General features: G+C 49.1%; 1 protein-coding gene across 3 annotated transcripts in view; it reads left to right on the top strand.

Moving 5' to 3' along the window:
• Window positions 1–19,727, top strand: part of SGSM3 (small G protein signaling modulator 3) — a 44,271-nt gene that overhangs the window by 13,124 nt on the left and 11,420 nt on the right. For 2 of the 3 annotated variants that reach the window (XM_014607676.3, XM_019489270.1), the window contains exons 2-11: window positions 2,963–3,055; window positions 5,622–5,707; window positions 7,515–7,581; window positions 9,547–9,755; window positions 9,884–9,991; window positions 10,970–11,113; window positions 11,585–11,780; window positions 12,232–12,377; window positions 13,268–13,495; window positions 14,231–14,285. In XM_014607676.3, coding sequence (XP_014463162.1) covers window positions 3,049–3,055; window positions 5,622–5,707; window positions 7,515–7,581; window positions 9,547–9,755; window positions 9,884–9,991; window positions 10,970–11,113; window positions 11,585–11,780; window positions 12,232–12,377; window positions 13,268–13,495; window positions 14,231–14,285 — 1,246 coding nt within the window. In that variant the 5' untranslated portion in view covers window positions 2,963–3,048. Of the gene's footprint in view, window positions 1–392; window positions 497–2,962; window positions 3,056–5,621; window positions 5,708–7,514; window positions 7,582–9,546; window positions 9,756–9,883; window positions 9,992–10,969; window positions 11,114–11,584; window positions 11,781–12,231; window positions 12,378–13,267; window positions 13,496–14,230; window positions 14,286–19,727 lie in introns of those variants that run through there. The other variant, XM_059726374.1, reaches the window with a different exon arrangement.

Raw genomic sequence — 19,727 nt, 5'->3', positions numbered from 1 at the left:
TGGGAGTATCTGAAATCCCAGGTTGAAAGCCTGGGATGGAGGTTGCTCGCCGGTTGTTGCACCGTAGGTGGTGATGAGAATGATTTGAGTCCTGCCTGCTCAATCTATATGGTTTTTGGAACAATTGAGTTCTGCTCAATCGATACAATGTGGCTGATTTGACCTGGAACACAAAATATATTAATTAAAAAAATTTAAAAAAAAACTCCCTCGCAGCCATGTCCAACCCTGCTGGCCCAACTCCTCCTCTGCATGTAGGAGGCAGGAGCTGAGAGCTGACGCTGTGTGACAGATTGTATTCCCCTCGGGTGCTGGAGGCCCTGGGCAACAAATTGGAGTGAGTGAGGAAAGTGATAAAAATACTAGGGTGACTGAAGCCCCTTCCAAAGAGAGACGCAGGAGAACAAGGCGGGTTCTGCACAAGAGGACATCAGTTCTGGGGGAAAAAAGAGCCTCATTACATTTGATCCCAAGCCAGACTTGCTCCTAACTCAAGGTCAGTGTGGCAGGAAGCTAAAACGGGTGGTGGAACAGTGAGGCTTGACAAGGCGGGGGCTGCCCCTAGGCTTCTAACCAAGCTTCTGTGCCAGGTTTGTCACGTGCTGCTAAAGCTCTCATGTACAATGTGTTTTGCAAGGTCTTCACCCAGTTTCTGCTTTGGGCTTATTTACTTTGCACAGTTAAGTGTGTGTGTGTGTGTGTGTGTGTTGTTTTTTTCCTACTCTAGATTCCCAGGGAGGGTGCAGCACTGACATCGAATCCCTCGCTGGGGGACACGTGTAGAGCTATGTAGGAGACCATGGGGCACCGTGTGGGAAGATGCTGTGCATGGGTTCCAGGCTGGTTCTCCCTCTGAAGTTGATCCTTTTTCTTCTCTCCCTGTGTGTGGTAGAAATTCCCATTAGCGCTCTGAGTGTCTCAGCTGACACACCTGACCCTCAGCTACTGCCTGTGTCGGATGATTCCTATTCAGACAGATGCTCAGCTAAAGAAGGAGCTCTGTTCACATGCATCCTCTCTAGCTGCCACTCTCTGCTCTGTTGCAGTGGTTTCCATGCTGCCCAGCTAGGATTTTGAAGTACCCACAGTGCCAGGGATGTCTGCTTCCTGGGGGAATTCAGCACGTCACAAAGCCAGGAGTCGTCATAGCATGCGTCTGGGCATCAGGAGAGTGCAGTTACCTCAGGCTGCCAGACTGAAGAAAAACAGCTCAGGAAAGCCCTGGCAGGAAATTGTTCATGTTCCACCTTTGATGGCTTCCTGTAATGTGTAACTTTTAGTGGGTAGGAGCAGCGTCTGTCCCCCAGAACCCTTTGTCCCTGTTCCTGTGATGTCTGATTGGAGCTAGGCAGGGAGGGCCCTTGGTTTGATTGTTTTATTTATTTTTTAATCTAAAGCCCTGTGATAGTAAAAATTTATCATGGGATTCATGGAAACTGGCAAGAATAAGAATAAGGCAGTTAGTTTTCCTCATGTTCTTCGCCCAGAAGTGCTGTAGTTACTGACATTTTCCTGTGCAGGCATTAAGTGGACATTACCAGCTGCTCTTGTTAGTTATTTAGCAAGAGTGAACATTGTGCATTTCTTGTTGCATGTGAAAACAATCTCCCAGAACAGCTATGGGACTTTACGCTAAGTTTTACTAGCCACAGTGTATCCTCAGTTATCCATACTTCTTTAGACACCACTTTTGAGAAATAAATACAAATGAAGAGTGGCTATCTGTGAAGTTTGCTTTCCCAATTCTGTACCGTTCACTTATGAGGTTGTCCCATACTTATGGAACAACACTTACGATGAGGTCCCATCCCTCAACTGATCAGTGGGTTGGGGGTTTTTTTTAGTTTAGTTTCTACTGCTCTGCTTTTCTCCTAGTTCACTTATTGTTGCTAATTACCAGGATCTCTGTGATAGCATCTCATCAATGTGGCAGCAACTGGTTTGCTATTCAGATAACTGCGGACCTGCTGCATTTTTAAGTTTTACAGAACCCATCAACTAACAAAGTTTGTTATGATATTTATTTTTTTTTAAATTCAATATCTCAAGTATGCTTCCTGACTGAATCTCTCCCTGTAGCCATAATCCATGTTCCTCCATCCTCCAACCCTGCACAGGACCAGCTAATGCTCAAGAGCAGGGAAGTGAAGCTGAGTCATGTGTTTTCACTGACTGGGCTGAATCTCCCACTTAAAGAAGAAGTTACAGCTGGCTGGAAGATGGGTTGTTCCTCCCAGTGCATTATTGCTCGAGTACTTCTGAGAATACTCCAAGTCTGGAGGCTCCCCTTACTCTTCTTTATAGGCCATTTGCATAGTTCAATAGACCTTTCCCTCAGGAAATGTTTTCCAATAACACTCTAAAATGTGTGCGTTTATCCTCCTATGCCTAGTTATGCATCCGTACACAATCTGAATGATCACTCTGTCTCCTAACAGTATTTATACTTTTTGCATATGTGTAAGCCATTCTAAAGCTTTCTGCATGTCCTCATAGGGCAGTTAGGCATAGTCCCTCCAGTGCTCTCATTGTTATCTGAACTCCCTCAGATTTATATTGTTTTTTTTCTAATATCTCCTTTTGGATGCAGATTTCTGAGTGGGGAAGTAGAAATAACTGACGGTGACCAGTAGTCAGTGAAAAAGAGAGAGTCTCTGGATTGTTGAAGTCCTTTCCTCTTTCAGTCTGAGGTGGTAGCATTGGTATCACAAGAAAGGTGGGAAGTTCAATGCTTTGAGCTTTCCAGTTGACTGATTGCTTGTTTGAGCAGAAATTCCCACCCACTTTCCTAGCCTCCTGGCCATGTTGATAGGCTGTGGAGTGAGATGTATTTTTCCTGGAGAAGACTGAAGAGTGTGTGGGTTTGGTGGGGTTTTTTTGATAGAATTCACTGGGCCTGTCCCATAGAATTGTTCCCAGGTGCTGATAGATATCTCTCATCATCTTTTTTTTTGTTTTAAAGGACAGTGACAGAAGACTTCTCAAAAGACAACACTCAGGGCAAACGGATACACACCAAGCCTCTGCCACTTGTGCTTCTCCAGGACAATGTCAGGTGAGCCAAGGGTAAGGGAGAGAGCAGGTTCTCCTGCCTGTGAGGGTGGAACCAGCAATAAAAATTCAGATTGTCTGTCTGCTTTTACTAAGCTGCAGGTGAGCAAAGAGACCTAAGGAATTGTCCTTTGCAATGTGTAACTCATTTTAATGTGCCACTGTAGTCAGGTGAAGAGGTATAAAATGTCCTCCCTCCTTTCTTTACCATCCTGCCCTGAGCTCAGAAGACATGCAGCTAAGAAGAATTGCAGATTTTTGGGTGATAGAAGTAGATCTCAAAAGAATCTCGATAGATTAGAGAGCTGAGCTAGAGTTGCCAGAAGGAAGTTCAACACAGACAAATGCAAGGTGCTGTACTTAGGGAAGGATAACTAAATTCACAAATACTGAATAGTAAATTAACTGTGGCTGGGCTTTTGTTTTGCTGAGAAGGACCTACAGCTTTTAGTGAATCACAATCTCAGTGCGAGTCAGCAATGGGTGGGACACAGTCATAAAAAAGTAATGTAATTGTGGCCTTGCCACAATAAGACATGGAAGGTGATAGTGCTGGTTAGGCCTCAGCTAAAATATTGCATGCAGCTCCATATTTCAGGGAGGATGTGGAAAAGCTCAGGAGTATCAAGAGGTAGGCAACAAATATGATAAAGGGGTTGGAATGCAAACCGTATGAGAAGATTAAGAGAATTAGGTACGCTTAGCTTGGAAAGAAGGAAATTAAGGGGGCACATGTTAGCAGTTTTCAAATATTTGAAAGGCTGCCTTAAAGAGAAGGGAGAACAGTTCTCCCATGTCACAAAGGACAGGATATGGAGCCCTGGTTTTAAATTGCAGCAAAGCAAATCTTGATTAGATCTCAGAAAAAAAACCTCCTTTACTGTTATAATAGTATGGCAATGGACTGCCCATCATGGCTTCAGGAGGAGGCTGGGTAAGCAGTTGATAGGGGTGGCCTTGGGCAGAGGGGGACCTTTTTGGCAAGCATGTCACAAATTAGCCCTCTGTCTAGTCCACCTGGCACAAGTGCCACTCTGATCCTGTTCCTCTGCCTGATCTGCTGCTTGGCTTTCTGCTCCCTGCCTTATCTACTGCTCTGCTGCCTATCCCCTCCCTGATCTGCTGCATGCCACCCACAGAGATTGCCCATCCCAGTTATGGCATTCATGCCACAGGTTGGCCACTCCCAGTTTAGGGATAGCATTCCTGCATTTGTAGGGGCTTGGACCAGATGATGCTTGAGATCTCTTCCAGCTCTGATGCTTAATTCAGTCAGTCTGAATCTGTTCTCTCTTCCTCCCTCCCCAGGACTGGGTCCTGCAGAAGTTTACCCCAGTCATGGAGCACATAGCGGGAGAGAGTCCAAGACCTAGTCTCTCTCATGCATCATTGTCAGCCTTGCTTGGCTCTTTGCCCATCCCAGAGTCTTCCCCTCAGGGACAGCCTTGATGTCCTACAAGATGCTTGCTCCCCCTGCTGCCTGAATAGCACTAGGGCAGAAAGGAGGTTGCGGTGGGATGTGCACTGGTACAGCAGCAAGCAGCTGCACCTTTCAGCCTAGGCCTGAGTCTAGTTCTCCCACTCTGTACACACAGTTCTTCCTTCCCTTGCTGGGCCCCCGTGCAGCAGTTCCTCCTCCACCATCATCTTGCTCCCTGGAGGACTGACTGAGGTAGGTGAGGAAGGGGTGCTGTGTCAGGTAGTGAAGCCAGCCCCTTCCCAGGGGTAGTGACACTCCCCATGGCATGGGGCAGGAGGAGAGTGTCTTGTTCTGACTCCTAAACTCAGCATTCTTGTTTGAACGGGGAGCTGTTGAAGGGGGCGAACTCTGGGACTGTAGCAGGGTGTGATGTTCTCAACTATATAAGCTTCCAGACACAGCTGTGAGCTCCCACACCTGAAATCATCCCCGTCACCCCCTCCCTCCCTTCCCCCAGGTCTCCTGGAATTACATTCCCTGGAGAAAGAAGCTGGGGAGAGATATAACACCCTTTGGAGAACTATGATCTCCTCCGCTCCCAGCTGAAACCTGGGCCAGGCCTTGGCTGGTAACACTCCAGGGCTTGCCCGATGCCACAAGAATTGGGGCTGGTGACAAAGCAGATGGCACTCGCTTCTTCAACGAATACCGCAGCATGACAGTAGGGGGCACTGTGTCACCAAAGACCTAGGATTACAGTGAGACTTACCGACAACTCGCTTCTAAAATTTTTCCTTTTGTTCTTGGGGGCTCAATTGTTGTCCTTAAAGTCCTTCCCTTAGTAACAGAAACTGTCTGAAGAGCTGGTACCCAGAGTTCACCCTTTTTCCTCCTGGAAGCAACTTTCTTTTTACAGCGATGACTTACACTTCTTTGAGTTCCTGGGGAATGGAAGGTACTGATACTGAGTTCCTTAGATGTGCTAGCACAGATACTGCAGTGCTGGGAACCATGTATATCCCTAGATGGATAGCAACCACCTGACCCCCCCCACTGTCTGCAGATGGTTTCAATACTAGGGGTTCATATCTGCTGAGGGGGCTGGTATTGCTTGTTGTCATTGCCTGTGTGTTGCTCTCTTTGAATTTAGGGCACTACACCCCCTCTGCTGGGGGTCCCTTCTCAGCTCTCACACCCAGCATATGGCCGCAGGAGATCCTGGCAAAATACACACAGGTACGGGGCACCAGGGCGGGGGGAACGCAGAGCAGAGGGGAGAGGGCACCACTTGTATCTGATTTCCCCTCTCTGGAGTAATAAAAGGGGGAGTACTGCAGCTGGTTTGCCAGAGCCTTAATGCTGTAGGATGGGGGCAGTTGTTCAAGGCAGTTACACACAGTGTTTAAATATCAGATCTGCAGGTTTCCCTGCAGACGTGTGGGTTAATGCGTTGAGCTGTGAGCTGGTCTGTGTCATAGAGCCAAGGGGATGCTCAGAGGCTGAAGAGACCCACGTGGATTCTTTCCCTGCTGTTTTGCAGCTGTTGCATGACTGTCAGTGTTGACATTTTCAGATGGTTTTTCTAGCCACCCACCAATTCTGGTTGAGCTATTGTGTTGCAGGGAGAAACACCCAGATCATGTCACCTGCGGAGCAGGGGAGAAATAAGGGGAATAACCATGGCACTTTGTAACCTGCCCTTAGCCATGTTTGCTAAGGTGAGGCAAGGCACTGAGCCTATTGGCAGGGGTCTCCATGGCCATTTCTCCCCTAGTAGAGGACAGCATGAGGGAGTACCTCAGCGAAGCATGCTGCACCCACTCTGCCTTTGCTATATACCAGGGGTAGGCAACGTTTTTTGGCTGGAGTGCCGAAAAACACCACAATGCCTACCTCAGAAGGTGCCGGAGTGCTGGCATGGCAAAAAAACAAAATGAGAGCAAGGGGTACATGGCAGGATTCCCTGCTTGTGCCCCTGCCCCATAGCCTGGGCTCTTTGGCTACCAGCAGCTACCCCGGCTCTGGGTAGCTGCTGGAGACTGGGCTGCCTGTGCTATCTGCCCCGAGGTGCCCGTGCCATCGCCGCTAGCATGGAGCTGATGCCGGAGCTGTGCAACCCAACGGAGTTGTTTGCACTCTGCCCGCTGCTTGCTGCATCTGCCCAGAGTCCGGGCTGGCTCCAAACAGCTGCGCCGGGCTCATCACCTCCATGCCGGGAGCAGGGGAGAGACCGGGGCTGCGCTGCCTCAGGCCCCTCCCCTACCGCCCGCTCCGAGGTGCACCTGCAAGCCGGAGCCTGGCACAGCTGTTTGGAGTCTCTTGGCTGCAGCCGGCCCCAGCTCTGGGGAGCTGCTGGCAGCCAGGATCCTGGGCTGCTCCCAACAGGCAGCTGGAATACTGCAAGCCCTGCTGGGAGCAGCTCGGGCTCTATCACTGGCAGCAGCTACCTGGAGCCGGGGCTGGCTGCGGCATGCTAAGCAAAATGGCCTTGTGTGCCACATTTACCACGCGTTCCAGGGGTTGCTGACCCCTGCTATATGCCCATATGTCAGTGCAGTGCTGAGTGTATCACAGTGAGCACTTCAGAGTGAGGTTTGTCACACAGAGCCAGCATAGTATCCATTGCTGTGATGTTGTCTTCTGCAGTTCTTTGACAGGGCAGTCATACCCTAAGCCTGTTTCTTCAGAAGCCCCTTTACTGTCTATGAAGTGACCTTGCATGCATGGGGGTAGAGTGGGTAGTAATGGGGGAAACGTGTGGTGGGGGGACTAAGCTGACTGATGAGATGTGGGTGGCAGCCCAGAAATACCTCTTTGTGTGAGGATGGTGTCAGAGCACTGGTCAGGTCGGCTGCCTTTTAGGCAGGTAGGAAGTGTGGCTCAGGAGAAGGATGAAGGTCTTCATTTGGGGTGAGGGTCTTAGGGTACTCCTTTCCTAGGGCCTGCAGGGGTGGAGGTTGAAGGAATGGTGGGTATGGAGCAGGCACCTACCTAGTGGTGAGAGTACAGAAAGTAGCTCTCTCCCCTCCCTCGTCCCATGCAGAAAGAAGAGTCAGTGGACCAGCCGGAGTTCCGCTACGATGAGTTTGGTTTCCGAGTGGATAAGGAAGGTAAGGCCCAGACCCTTCTGTGCAGGGGCAGGATCTTCCTGGCCGCTGTTCTGCCACTTGTTCTGTTCTCAGCCTCATCTCAATCTTCTTCTTTCTTATAGCTTTAGGAGCAAGAGCTGTTGTCACAGTCTTAATTCCAAATTCCCCAACCAGACCAGTGCCCTACTGGAAAGCAAGTGTAACTCCCAGATGTTGCTCTCAAACTTGTATCTGGGGCAGGATGTTATGTGCTTCACGGTTTGGTCAGGGTTTCGACAGTTGCAGCCAGGCAAGGATTTTAGGCACCACTTGTACGTCAGGTGGCCACATCAGGCAGGTCCAGTGCATATCCTATTAAGGGTTATCTACATGCTTCATGGCAGGTTGAAGCCTGGTTGTTGCATTGTTGGGTTGGAGACGATGTGTTTATTTGGGAAAGTGTTTTCCCTAATAAAGTGTTTTCCTGCCTAAGCTTTCCTGCAGTCTTTCCTCAGTTTGTATTTGTTAAAGCACAAAGTGCCCATCTGACTGGGAATGCATGCCTATCTATAGACTGGGCTCCTGATCCAGCAGGGTCGCCTGGGACTCCAGTGTGCTCTGCTGCCAGAGAGGGAAGCATACTTCCGCTAGCCCACTATTACTGCTGGAGAAAGGAGAGACTGCTGAGGGGTGCTTTGCTATAATAAAGGGTACCATAGATTTTCAGCAGAGGGTTCCATTAACACCTACAACAGAGGCAGTAAAAAACAAATTACCTTGCAAGTGGTCTGTCTGACAGCTGCGTTCCCATGCCTGCAGTGATGACTGGAGTATTCCCAGGTGATGGGAAACTCCCAGGCAGATTGGCCATGGGTGCCTGAATAGGGGCAGAGCTCACCACCCAGATGGAAGGATTCCTGGCCTCTGTCTGGGGCAGGAGAGGATTATATTGTTTGTGCCCTGGAAAGGGAAATACTAGTTTGCATAAGATGAATGGCAGGAGTGGTTTGTGGGTACATGTGGGGGGTTTTGCCTTCTTCTAGCGGGGGCATGACCATCTACCTGGGATCTCTTGAGCATATGTTAGCAATCTTTCATGGAAGCAGGATGTTGGCTGCTGTGATTCCTCTGCTATAGCTGTGGCAGGTTAGGGCGTTATGTCTTGTGTTGTGTCAGGGTAGACAGTAACTTTTTACAAAGCGTTTAGATTCTGGGTTGTATAAAATGGTTTGAACGGGGTTGATCGGGCAGGGTGTTGGACTAGATGACTTCTGGAGGTCCCTTCTAGCCCAACTTCTCTATGATTTCAGTGTGTATGTGTATATACAAGCTATGAGGTAGTGTGACCTCTGGGGGGAGCCCAGCCCAGGACTGTAACACCAATACAAGGATGGGGCAAAGAAAGTGACTTCTCATCTAGGCTGTCCTCCAGATTCTGGAAGAGATTATTTTTGATCTGATCCTCCTGAACAACCCAGGCAAAACCATCTAACCCAGAAATTCCCACATCAAGCCAGTGTCTTGTGTCTGAGTGAGAGCAGACTGATTGAGAAAGAGAGGCAGCTACAGTGTAAGGGATCACAGTAGCAGTGAATCCACACCAGGCCTCACTGAATTCTTCAGTGGCTAATCATCCTTGTGGGTAAAATATTCTGCCTTATGTCTAGCCTCAGTCATACCTAGTTCCAGCTTCCAGCCAACAAGCTGCACTATACCTTTGTCTGCTAGATCTGGAGAACCAGGCAGTACCCAGCAGAGTAGCTACTGTCAGGCTTCCATTTAACTTTAACTACCCCTGTCGTTAGCCTCTTGAATTGGGGGAGGGATGGTCTTATGACTCTACAGGCTCTGCTGGAGGGAAAATTCAGTTTACAGAGCATCCACATCCAAATCCCCAGAGCCACCTCCCGTGGGTTCCAAGATTCAGATGTGTGAAGGTCTCTGTTGGAGATGAGCCCCTGCCCTTTTCACTTGTCTCTGCTTTGTTGCCTCCTCTGCCTGTCACAGATGGTGCAGAGCCAAACTCCAGCAAGCTTCTGGGGATCCCACTGACCGAGGAGCCTCAGCAGAGGTTGAAGTGGCAGGCACACCTGGAGTTCACACACAACCACGATGTGGGGGACCTCACCTGGGACAAAATCGAGGTCACGCTGCCCCGTTCAGACAAGTTGCGCACGCTGGTCCTGGCTGGCATCCCACACAGCATGAGGCCACAGGTGGGGGTGCTGGTCTGGCCCTACTGCCCAGTCACAGTGGGGGGATGTGGTGAGACACTAGTGTCTGTTGGGGGTCTGGTTCCTCTCTGTCATGATGTGTTTTGAGCTTCTTGTCCCTTTCCCCCCAGCTTTGGATGCGTCTCTCTGGGGCTCTGCAGAAGAAGAGGAATTCAGAAATGTCCTACCGAGATATTGTGAAAAACAGCTCCAACGATGAAACCATTGCTGCCAAACAGGTGTGGACTCTGGCTTGTGCCCCCAGCCTTGTGCTCAGCATGGAGAAGTGTATGGCTTCCTGGGTGGGGGATACGAGGAGTCTTCCTAATGCCTTACAGTAGGGGCAGGGGCAGTTGGACTAGGCTGCATCTTTTAATTTGGTTATTTTTTTCTCCTCTTTTAAGAGGTGGATTTGGGACTGAGTTCCCATGGGAAGTATTTTGCTGGCTAGCTTCAAGCTGTAATGGTTAAAGCACACATGGGGCAGACAAGTACCACTCAGACATAGTGTGTCCAGTGTGGATGTGTGTAGTGAATTGTGTGGATAAGAACACCTATGTACAAAGAGGGCAAGCCCTGTCATTGTAGTGCAGTGCCATGGCAGCAGGAACATCCCCATCTAAGGGGCAGCAGCTGCCTCCTGCGGTTTTGTTTTTTCCCCCTAAACCTAGAGGCTGAAAGGACAACTTGGAAGATTTCTGCCTCAGGTTACCAACTCCAGTCCAGCCCAGGTCATCGGCTAATAGTAGAAAGTCACTGCCATCCAGTTGGGGTTTGGTGGCCTGTCTGAAACAGGCTGTGAGGGGAGTGGGGGAGTGGCATCAATCCAGAGCCCACTGGATAAAGGCCCATACTACAAAGAGGACACTGACTGGCCATCTGGCGCCTGTTCTCTGTAGTGAATCCATGGGCTCATGGTCATGGAGCATGAAGTCTCCCCTTGCCAGTAGAGGGTGTACCTCCATAGCTGAGTTTGGACACCTTGATGAGGGTGTCTGTGAGGCAGATGCCTTCTCCCTATCTGTGCTGTACCAGCCCTGGGGTGAATTAAGGCTTTCAGGCTCCAGTAGATGCCAGGTTATCGTTCACTGGTACTGAATGTACTTTGCGTAACTGTGGGGGAGGCAAGGATGTAGTCAGAGGGAGCATCGGGGAGGAGGTGACTGTTAATCTGATTACACTGGCCTGGTCTGTTTCTGACTGTGGTTGCTTGCCAGATCGAGAAGGACCTGCTTCGCACCATGCCCAGCAATGCCTGCTTCTCCAACATGAACAGCATCGGGGTGCCACGTCTGCGCAGGATACTCCGGGGGTTGGCCTGGCTCTACCCGGAGATTGGATACTGCCAAGGCACTGGCATGGTAATCCCACTTGCCTCGGCTCTGGGTGGTTTCATCAGGGTTGGTTCCTTCTACTGTAGGTGAGGTGGAGCAGAGGACTTAGGGCAGCAAATGAGGGAAAGAGGATAAACAACCTTTCCTTGTGGGGAAGGGAAATTTGGAAGGAACTGTTCTGTGCTAATGGAATAACCTAATCCAGGGAAGGGTGTAATTGCATCAACTGGGGGATTTGGGTGGTCTGAGTATAATTGCAAAGGAGCTCTGACTGCAGCGAGGAAGAAAAATTCCACCAGTGAGAGAGACCAAAGCAGAGCTGCTGACCACTGATCAGAGAGTGAAAGAGGTTTCAGTCATCTAAACCCCAGACTTAGTCCACTTCTCCTGTGTAGGAAGGAGAGTGTGAGGGAGGGAGATGGTTCCTGTCCACTGAAGTACCAATGAGCATCTCATTAGTGCAGGTGTGGTTGAATCTGTTGTCTCCCCTCCTGCTAGGTAGCAGCCTCCCTACTGCTCTTCCTGGAGGAGGAGGATGCCTTCTGGATGATGTGTGCTATCATCGAGGACCTGGTACCTGCCTCGTACTTTAGCACCACACTCATGGGGGTGCAAACAGACCAGCGTGTGCTGCGTCAGCTCATTGTGCAGTACCTGCCACGGCTGGACAAGCTCCTGCAAGAGCATGACATTGGTAGAGTGGCTCTGAAAGCTATTACATTTCCTGACGGGTGATACCGGCAGGGCCTTGGCTTGTCTGTGTGGGCAGATAAGCAAGCCTTCTATCCTGTGTAGAAATGATGTGGCGGAAATCCCACAGCTGTGTTATTTCCCCTCTCTCCTCTAGCTGAATATGCCCAAGGCAATATTTCCTTAGTATGCATGTAGTGCTGTGCCAATGAAGTGAGTGCCGCTATCCCCATTTTACAGATGGGGATGCTGAGGTACAGAAAGGAGAGCAACTTGCCCCAAGGTCACCCAGCAGGCCAGTGACAGAGCCTGGGTAGAATCCAGGTCTCCCAAGTCCCGCTCCAGTGTTTTAAGCCATTGTTAAGCTGGTAGGGTGGGTGGCTCTGGGGAGCTCCCTTGTTCCCTGGTGAACTGATCCCATGTGTCATGTTCCCTTTGTGTGTTTATATCCACAGAGCTGTCCCTCATCACCCTCCACTGGTTCCTCACCTCCTTTGCTAGTGTTGTGCATATCAAACTGCTTCTGCGCATCTGGGACCTCTTCTTTTACCACGGCTCCCTGGTGCTCTTCCAGGTCACTCTGGGCATGCTCAGTATGAAGGTAACTACCCTCTCTTCTGCCTCTATCAATATACCAACTTGGCCTCCTTCCAAGAAGCAGAAGGGCACTAAGGTTGAGAACTCTCTGGGTCTGGTTTGGGTGTTACCTCCAGTGGCTGGCAGAAGCAAGCAAATCTGGTGACATGTTTGGGTTCCTGTTAGGCCAGTCAGCATCCCTTGTGTGAGATTAGGGGTTGGGGGGTGCTTCAGGCAAAAAGATGGCTTCTCTTTCCTTCTCCCTCCCCTCCCCCCCCCCCAACCCCTCTGTGCCCCATTTTCTCTGCTCCCTCCCTCTGACTCCAAAGCCCAAAATGGAGACTTATCCCATCCTTCCTATTTCAGGAGAGCTCTGAGTTTCTCATTGGTTTTGAATGGAGATGTAAAAACAAAGTCCAGACACTTAGGGCTTCAGCCGAGGATTCTGCGTGCTGTTCACAGAATTCAGAGGTTTAGCCTTGTTGGGCAATTACATGTGGTTATCCTAACCTGGCCATTGCACTTAATTAGCTGCAGATGGGAAAAGTTTATTCTGTAGCTGCTGAGTGCTGCTGTTGTCATAGCTGCTTTGTTTCATACTGCCCCCACCCACTAAGGTAGCTACATTTCAGTAGTGGGTGAAGAGATTCTTGCAGGTATGCTTAGTAACATGCTCTGAGATGCTTTGTTTTGAAAGCCACATGAATGGCATGAGGAGATGCAGCTGTCTCCTGATTCAGGCAGTCTGGATTTCTTCCTAATATAACCATTTAAGAAGGTACCTAGTTACTACTGGGCTAGGTTGCCTGCTTGAGCTGTGCCCTGAGGGGTCTGCTGAATATCCTCCTCTTATGAGAGTGGCTGACTTGCTCCATGTGTCATATGGATAGTGACTTTTTCTTTCCACTCCTGCAGGAAGATGAGCTTACCCAGTCAGAGAACTCTGCATCCATCTTCAACACGCTGTCAGACATCCCATCACAGATTGAGGACGCAGACGTGCTGCTGCGGGAGGCCATGCGTGTTGCGGGCTCGCTGACGGATGTAGCAGTGGAGACCCAGCGCCGCAAGCACCTGGCTTACCTCATTGCTGACCAGGGGCAGCTGCTCAACCCCAGTGCCGCTGTCAATAATATCTCCAAGGTGAGTGTGTGGGGTCTTCCCTGCCCCTGCAGTCTGGGGTTCCAGATTCCCTTTATAGCACTGCCTTCTGGGCTCAATGGCCCTCTGCTGTCTGCCCATGCAAGGCCATCCTGCGTCAATTGGCTTTAGCTCCAGGATAAACTTCCCTGCTCCTGCTGCCTCCATCTATGTCTTGCAGAGGATGGGAAGGGGGGAGTGCTATGATCAGGCTGAGAGGATCACCAGCCTTCACTGTTCTTCCTGCCAAAGTTCCTGCATGCTGGCATGGTCACAACACTTCCCATGCCATGCACATCCCATGTGAGAAGGACCTGCATAGCTGGCAAAAAAAGCAGAAAATACTGACTTTTTAAATACAGAATGAATTAATTTATTGCTGCAATAACCTAGCAAGACGTTCCCTCCCCTCCCTGTCTGCAGCTGGTACAGGGCTCTTTTCTGTGCTCTGTCCAGTCCTGTTCTGAGTGTCTCCACAGGGATCATTAGGTCAGTTGCTGGTCGCATGAGTCCTGATACCCTCATGCTTAGTTTCATTCTGTTCCCTGTCCTGCTGTCCAGGTCTGCCCTGACCCGTTCCCCTCCCTCCATGCTGTTTTACACCTTTCGGATATTTCCTTGCAGCCACTCTGTTCCCCTGAGACACTCCCACCCTTCTGTGGCCAGTCTGCCTGAGCCAAGTTCTCTTAATCTTTCCTCACGTGTCCATTTTGTCTTGCTCTTCCCTCCCCTACTCAGATTGTGCGGCGCAGGACCCAGCGCAGGAAATCTGGTATCACCTCGCTGCTGTTTGGTGAGGACAAACGTATGCCTTGAATGTTGTGGTGGGGGTGGTTGTGATGTCAGGGGCAAGGGTGAGAAAGAGAGGAGCCTAAAGGGAGTGGTTGAATATAGGGAAGAAAAATGGGTGAGCCTCAGCCTGAAGTTCTGGAAAGAGAGGAGAAGAGAGAATGGGGAGGGGGAAGGGAGTTCAGAGCTTGCTGCAGGATGTCCAGTGTTGCTTGTGGAATCTGAATATGCAGCCCATGAGTATCCATACCCCAGCCTGGTCTGTGATCTCAACTCTAAGCACTCATTTTAATTTTCATTGCTGGTGAACTAAGTCAACATACAGCTATCATGCTTCCACTAAGGAAAAATTGACACAAGTAAAGGGTACGATTGTGCATGCACTTAAGAGCTATTGCTACTTCCAAATGTCTGCAAACCTCCCAGCATGAGTGTGATTTATCAACTTTTTCCCTCCATAAGATATACAGTAAAAGCTGTGTTATCTGGCACTTTACCCTCCAGAATGGTCTATTAACCAGCATGCTGATCAACGTGGCAAAAGCGAAACCACCTGTTGATCGACACAGCAAAAGCAAAACCGGAAGTCCCACTATGGCACTTCTGGTTTCATTGAGTCCTACTTCTTCCTCATGCCACGGCCTGGGGCAGAGCAGCCTGCGTGGGGCCCCCCTCCCTGTCCCCCGGCACACTGATGCCAGGGAGTGAAAGCCCTGGCGCGCCAGATATGGTGGGAGGGGTGGTGGCCTGAACAGGCAAAGATGCCTCTCAGATAACCAGCATATTAGATTAACTGGAACCCCCCTCCCACCCCATTCCCCATGGATGCCAGATAACAGAGCTTTTACTGTAGATCCTTTGGGGGGAAAAAGCCACATTTCAAATCAGGGCAGATTCCCCCTGCCCCATCTAAAAGTTTAAGAAAGGGGCCTGAATTTTGTGTGGGTAAATTGGTCTCCATGTCATTGATTTCTTGAGTTTTATTGGCTCTTCCAGTCTTATGAGTAGCATTAAGTGTGGATCCTGCTGGCTTTGCTGGAAAATGCCTTTTACAAATTTTCAGGGAGGCTAATAGTAAACTCCAAGGATTGTAGAACATTGCTTACAGATAAACTAGGGTAAAAGAGTAAAAGAGCAGTACGTAAAGTCAAGCACTCAAAAGCTAATCAATGCCAGAAGGTCACCTGTGTGACCTTAATTCAGCCTCCTGTGTGTATGTATTGTGATGCGGTTCTTAATTACATGGTCTCATGCTGTGCTTTCCACAGAACCCTGCTTCATTCAGTGCACAGGGCGAATGCTGCTCACTTAATGAGCAGCTATTTGATAGGGTTTCTTTTTCTCTTTTGTTCAGTAGGTGGCCCCAGTTCATCTCTACTGCATGCTTTTCCAGCCTTGCTCTGACAGCAGACTTACTGATTTCCTCCTGGGCTTTTTTGCAGTGCTCCTCATTAAACCTTCCTGCTGCTTTTCAAACATTAAATTATTTTAATCATCACAGTCTCCCTGCGAGTTGAGGGGCCCCTGTCACTCCATTTGAGAGATGGAGAACGTGGGCACAGAGACATTAAGGTCTTGGTTGTTGAAAGTACAGCTCCACTAATTTCGGCTTTGCAGTGATGAGTGCTCAGCACTTTTGCAAGTCAGACTCAACATACCTCATGTTGGGCACCCCATAAATGAGGCTCGTGCTGTTAAATACCCATGGGAAACACCTATGGAGTGACTTATTTAGCCTTAATGGGAACTATGTAGCAGAAGCAGGCTTAGCATCTGGGCAGCATTCATCTGGCTCAACCGCAGAACCATCCTTCCTCTTCCCACTGTTCCTTGCCTAGTTTCGCTATGCACCAAACAGGCCAGAGGACATGAAGTCATCCTCCCTATTTGGGCAGGCATTTGGCAAATCGGCCTAATCTGGGGTATCATTTTTGGAAGCTTTTTTTTTTTTCAGATTCTGTTCTACTTCTGTTAGTTTGTCTCTTGCTGTAAGCTGCTCTGAGCCCTTGTTGGGAAGGGCGGTGTAGAAATCTAATATGTAGTAATACATAAGCACAAAGGGGGCTGAATCAAGGTTGCAACCCTAGTACATTCATTCTGGCACTTCTCCACTGCTGAACATTGGAAGTTTTCATGGACTGAAACGTTTAGCTCCACCATGCAGACTCCTGCCGCTGGGGATACTGCAGTAACTGACAATAGTAGCAGGCTGTCATTTTCTGTGTAGAGGGGGCTGATGCACATGTTTTGCCAGGGGTTTTTACAGCTGCTTGAGGACAACTGGAATCCCAAGTTGTCTCACTGCTGGATTCTGCTGTGGGTTCTGATGGGAGTGTGCTCTAGCAGTTACAGACCCTTCCTGGACATGGTAATAGTTATGGATAGGAGAGTCCACCATTATCCTGGCCCATTCTGCCCCTCCCATCTTCCCCTCAGTCGCAGTTCCTCCCCCACTTGAGTTCCTGGTACCCCCTATATTTCCCTCCATCATCCCTGACCCACACGTGTGCATATACCAGGTTCAGGTCCTCTCCTTTTCTCTTCGGTGAGGCTATCGCCCTCCTTCTCCTCAGTGCTCCAGCACCAGCGAGGAAAACACTTGTTCAGTAGCATGGGTTGCTTCTGCTGCTAAACTCAGACAGTAGCTGTTTCAGGGAAACTGCAAAAGGACATTCACATCTGCATGGTTCCACTGCAGCAATTGAGGCAACTGGGCAGTACGGCCACAACTGCTGAAGGCAACGCATGAGCCAGCAGAAGGCACAGGCGTGACTGCATGCACCTGCTGTTGGCTGCCCAGCAGTGACAGGTGCCACCTTTAGTTAGGAGAGGTGGTGTTCTGCCAGCTGAAATGAGGGGTTCTGCCACCGCAGAACAACTTGGAGGGCCATGTGCATACAGGTTTGCCAGCAGAACAGTAGTTCTTTCAGCAAAGCCATGCAGTGCAGACCAGGCATGGTTACTGTGCCTGGTCCCATGGTGCTACCTCCTTCCGTGACAGCACCTGAAAGAAACTTTCAGAGAATCCTGTAAATCCCCTGAAGCCCCAGGGGTGAAGGTGCTCATACAGACAGAATTTTTAGATAATTTAGCAGCCTCTCTAAGGAATCTCTACTGAGCATGTGAGGACTGAAGCCTTCAAAGACTTGTAACCAACGTCAAAGGAGCTACAAGGCTCCTTCCTGCTGGGTCCTATTCCAGGTTCTCTTGGGGGCGTGTCAAGTAAAGTTGCCCCACTCCCTCCCAGAGTCTGTCCTATTGAGTATTTTCATTAATAATTTGGAGGATGGAAGTGAGTGAACACTTGACAAATTTGCAGATGCCATAAAGCTGGATGGAGTGGCTGAATGGGATTGAGAAGCAGAATGATCTTGATAAGCCCAGAGAAGGCCCTGTATCTATATGGGTTTATTCAGACTCTTAAATCTTACAGGTTTTCATGTTAAAAAAAAATGATTATAGATTCATAGATGTTAGGGTCGGAAGGGACCTCAATAGATCATCGAGTCTGACCCCCTGCATAGGCAGGAAAGAGTGCTGGGTCTAGATGACCCCAGCTAGATACTCATCTAACCTCCTCTTGAAGACCCCCAGGGTAGGGGAGAGCACTACCTCCCTTGGGAGCCCGTTCCAGACCTTGGCCACTCAAACTGTGAAGAAGTTCTTCCTAATGTCCAATCTAAATCTGCTCTCTACTAGCTTGTGGCCATTGTTTCTTGTAACCCCCGGGGGCGCCTTGGTGAATAAATACTCACCAATTCCCTTCTGTGCCCCCGTGATGAACTTATAGGCAGCCACAAGGTCGCCTCTCAACCTTCTCTTGCGGAGGCTGAAAAGGTCCAGTTTCTCTAGTCTCTCCTCGTAGGGCTTGGTCTGCAGGCCCTTGACCATACGAGCTGCCCTTCTCTGGACCCTCTCCAGGTTATCCGCATCCTTCTTGAAGTGTGGCGCCCAGAATTGCACGCAGTACTCCAACTGTGGTCTGACCAGCACCCGATAGAGGGGAAGTATCACCTCCTTGGACCTATTCGTCATGCATCTGCTGATGCACGATAAAGTGCCATTGGCTTTTCTGATGGCTTCGTCACACTGCCGGCTCATGTTCATCTTGGAGTCCACTAGGACTCCAAGATCCCTTTCCACCTCTGTGCCACCCAGCAGGTCATTCCCTAGGCTGTAGGTGTGCTGGACATTTTTCCTCCCTAGGTGCAGCACTTTGCATTTCTCCTTGTTGAAGATTAACAATGTATTTATTTACTACAAGGGTGTTAAACATGCAGGCTGGATTTAGATGATGACAGAGCAGTGTCATCCCACCTGTGGGGCTCCTGGAGGTTTCAGGAATTTGGGGAGAAGGTCTGCTGCTAAAATCTGGGGTATGGAACCCCACAAGACACGCTTTTTGGCAGCAGGGGGTAAGCAATGGTTGTGTTGACTCCGCAGCTCTTTGACAGTGCTTGCTCTACTGCCAAAAGCAGATGGATCCAGGTTTGGCATGTGAGGAGCCCATGATCTGGTTCTGTCTCAAAAGGCCAAACCAGTTGGACACCCCTGATTTACTAGGTGAAAATATTGTAGTTGGGATTAGTGTGGCTGCATTTGGATGGGAATTGGACTTCATATACAAATGTGAAAAAAATCTGGAAATGTGTTTCCTTATTAAATAAAACTGCCTTTAAATGTGCTTGGCACACTAGTTAATCAAAATGTCGTTTTCCATTTAAAATTGATTTGGGCAGCAAAGGAGGTATCTCTTGTGGATAAGGAATTGATCAATAATATCTGGTAAACACAAGCCAGACTTCAAAAGTATTTAGGTGCCTTTAGAAAGGAGCCCAGTGGAATGTAAAGAAGTGCCTGATTCCTGTTTAAATCTATGCATGTGAGAGGCCCGTGAAGACACTTGGAAAAATCCCAGAAGGTGCCTCTTGGCATCTGTTGATGTTTATGTACCTCTGGAAAATCTGGCCCCACATTCCTCTTGGAATGTATAGGTCGTCTTCTCTTCCTCCCATCTTTTAGTTCATAACTTGGGAATTGAAAAAGCAGAAGGAAAGCTTGTTTTTCCTGTTCCAGTCAGTTTCTCAACTCTGAATGAGTTAGTCCATAGGAGAAGTTAGTCTTTGCACCTGCAGGCTGTTCTGAAACCAAAAGGAAGCAAGCCTGAAGCCTCTCTGTTCAACAGAAACTGAAAGTACTTGCACTCAGAATAATGAAAATAATAGTAATCAGGCCTTGGTGAGACGCAAAAGAACGTGGATACCTAATGTAGCGCACAACTGGTGTGGCATGCATCTGCAGCTTGACTTGGCTTCAGAAGTGAGGTTTTTTCCTACTGATCCTGTGTATTGTTAAAAAAGCAATAACCTTCTCCTCCAATTTTAATGAATTAAGCACATTGATTTAAGTGTAGGCCCTAACGACAGGCTGTCAGCACTTCTATTTT

This window comes from Alligator mississippiensis, chromosome 4, assembly GCF_030867095.1.
Source record: "Alligator mississippiensis isolate rAllMis1 chromosome 4, rAllMis1, whole genome shotgun sequence".
Taxonomy (NCBI): Eukaryota; Metazoa; Chordata; order Crocodylia; family Alligatoridae; genus Alligator; species Alligator mississippiensis.
The sequence above is the reverse complement of the archived record's forward strand: the minus strand, read 5'-3'. Positions and strand labels throughout refer to the sequence as shown.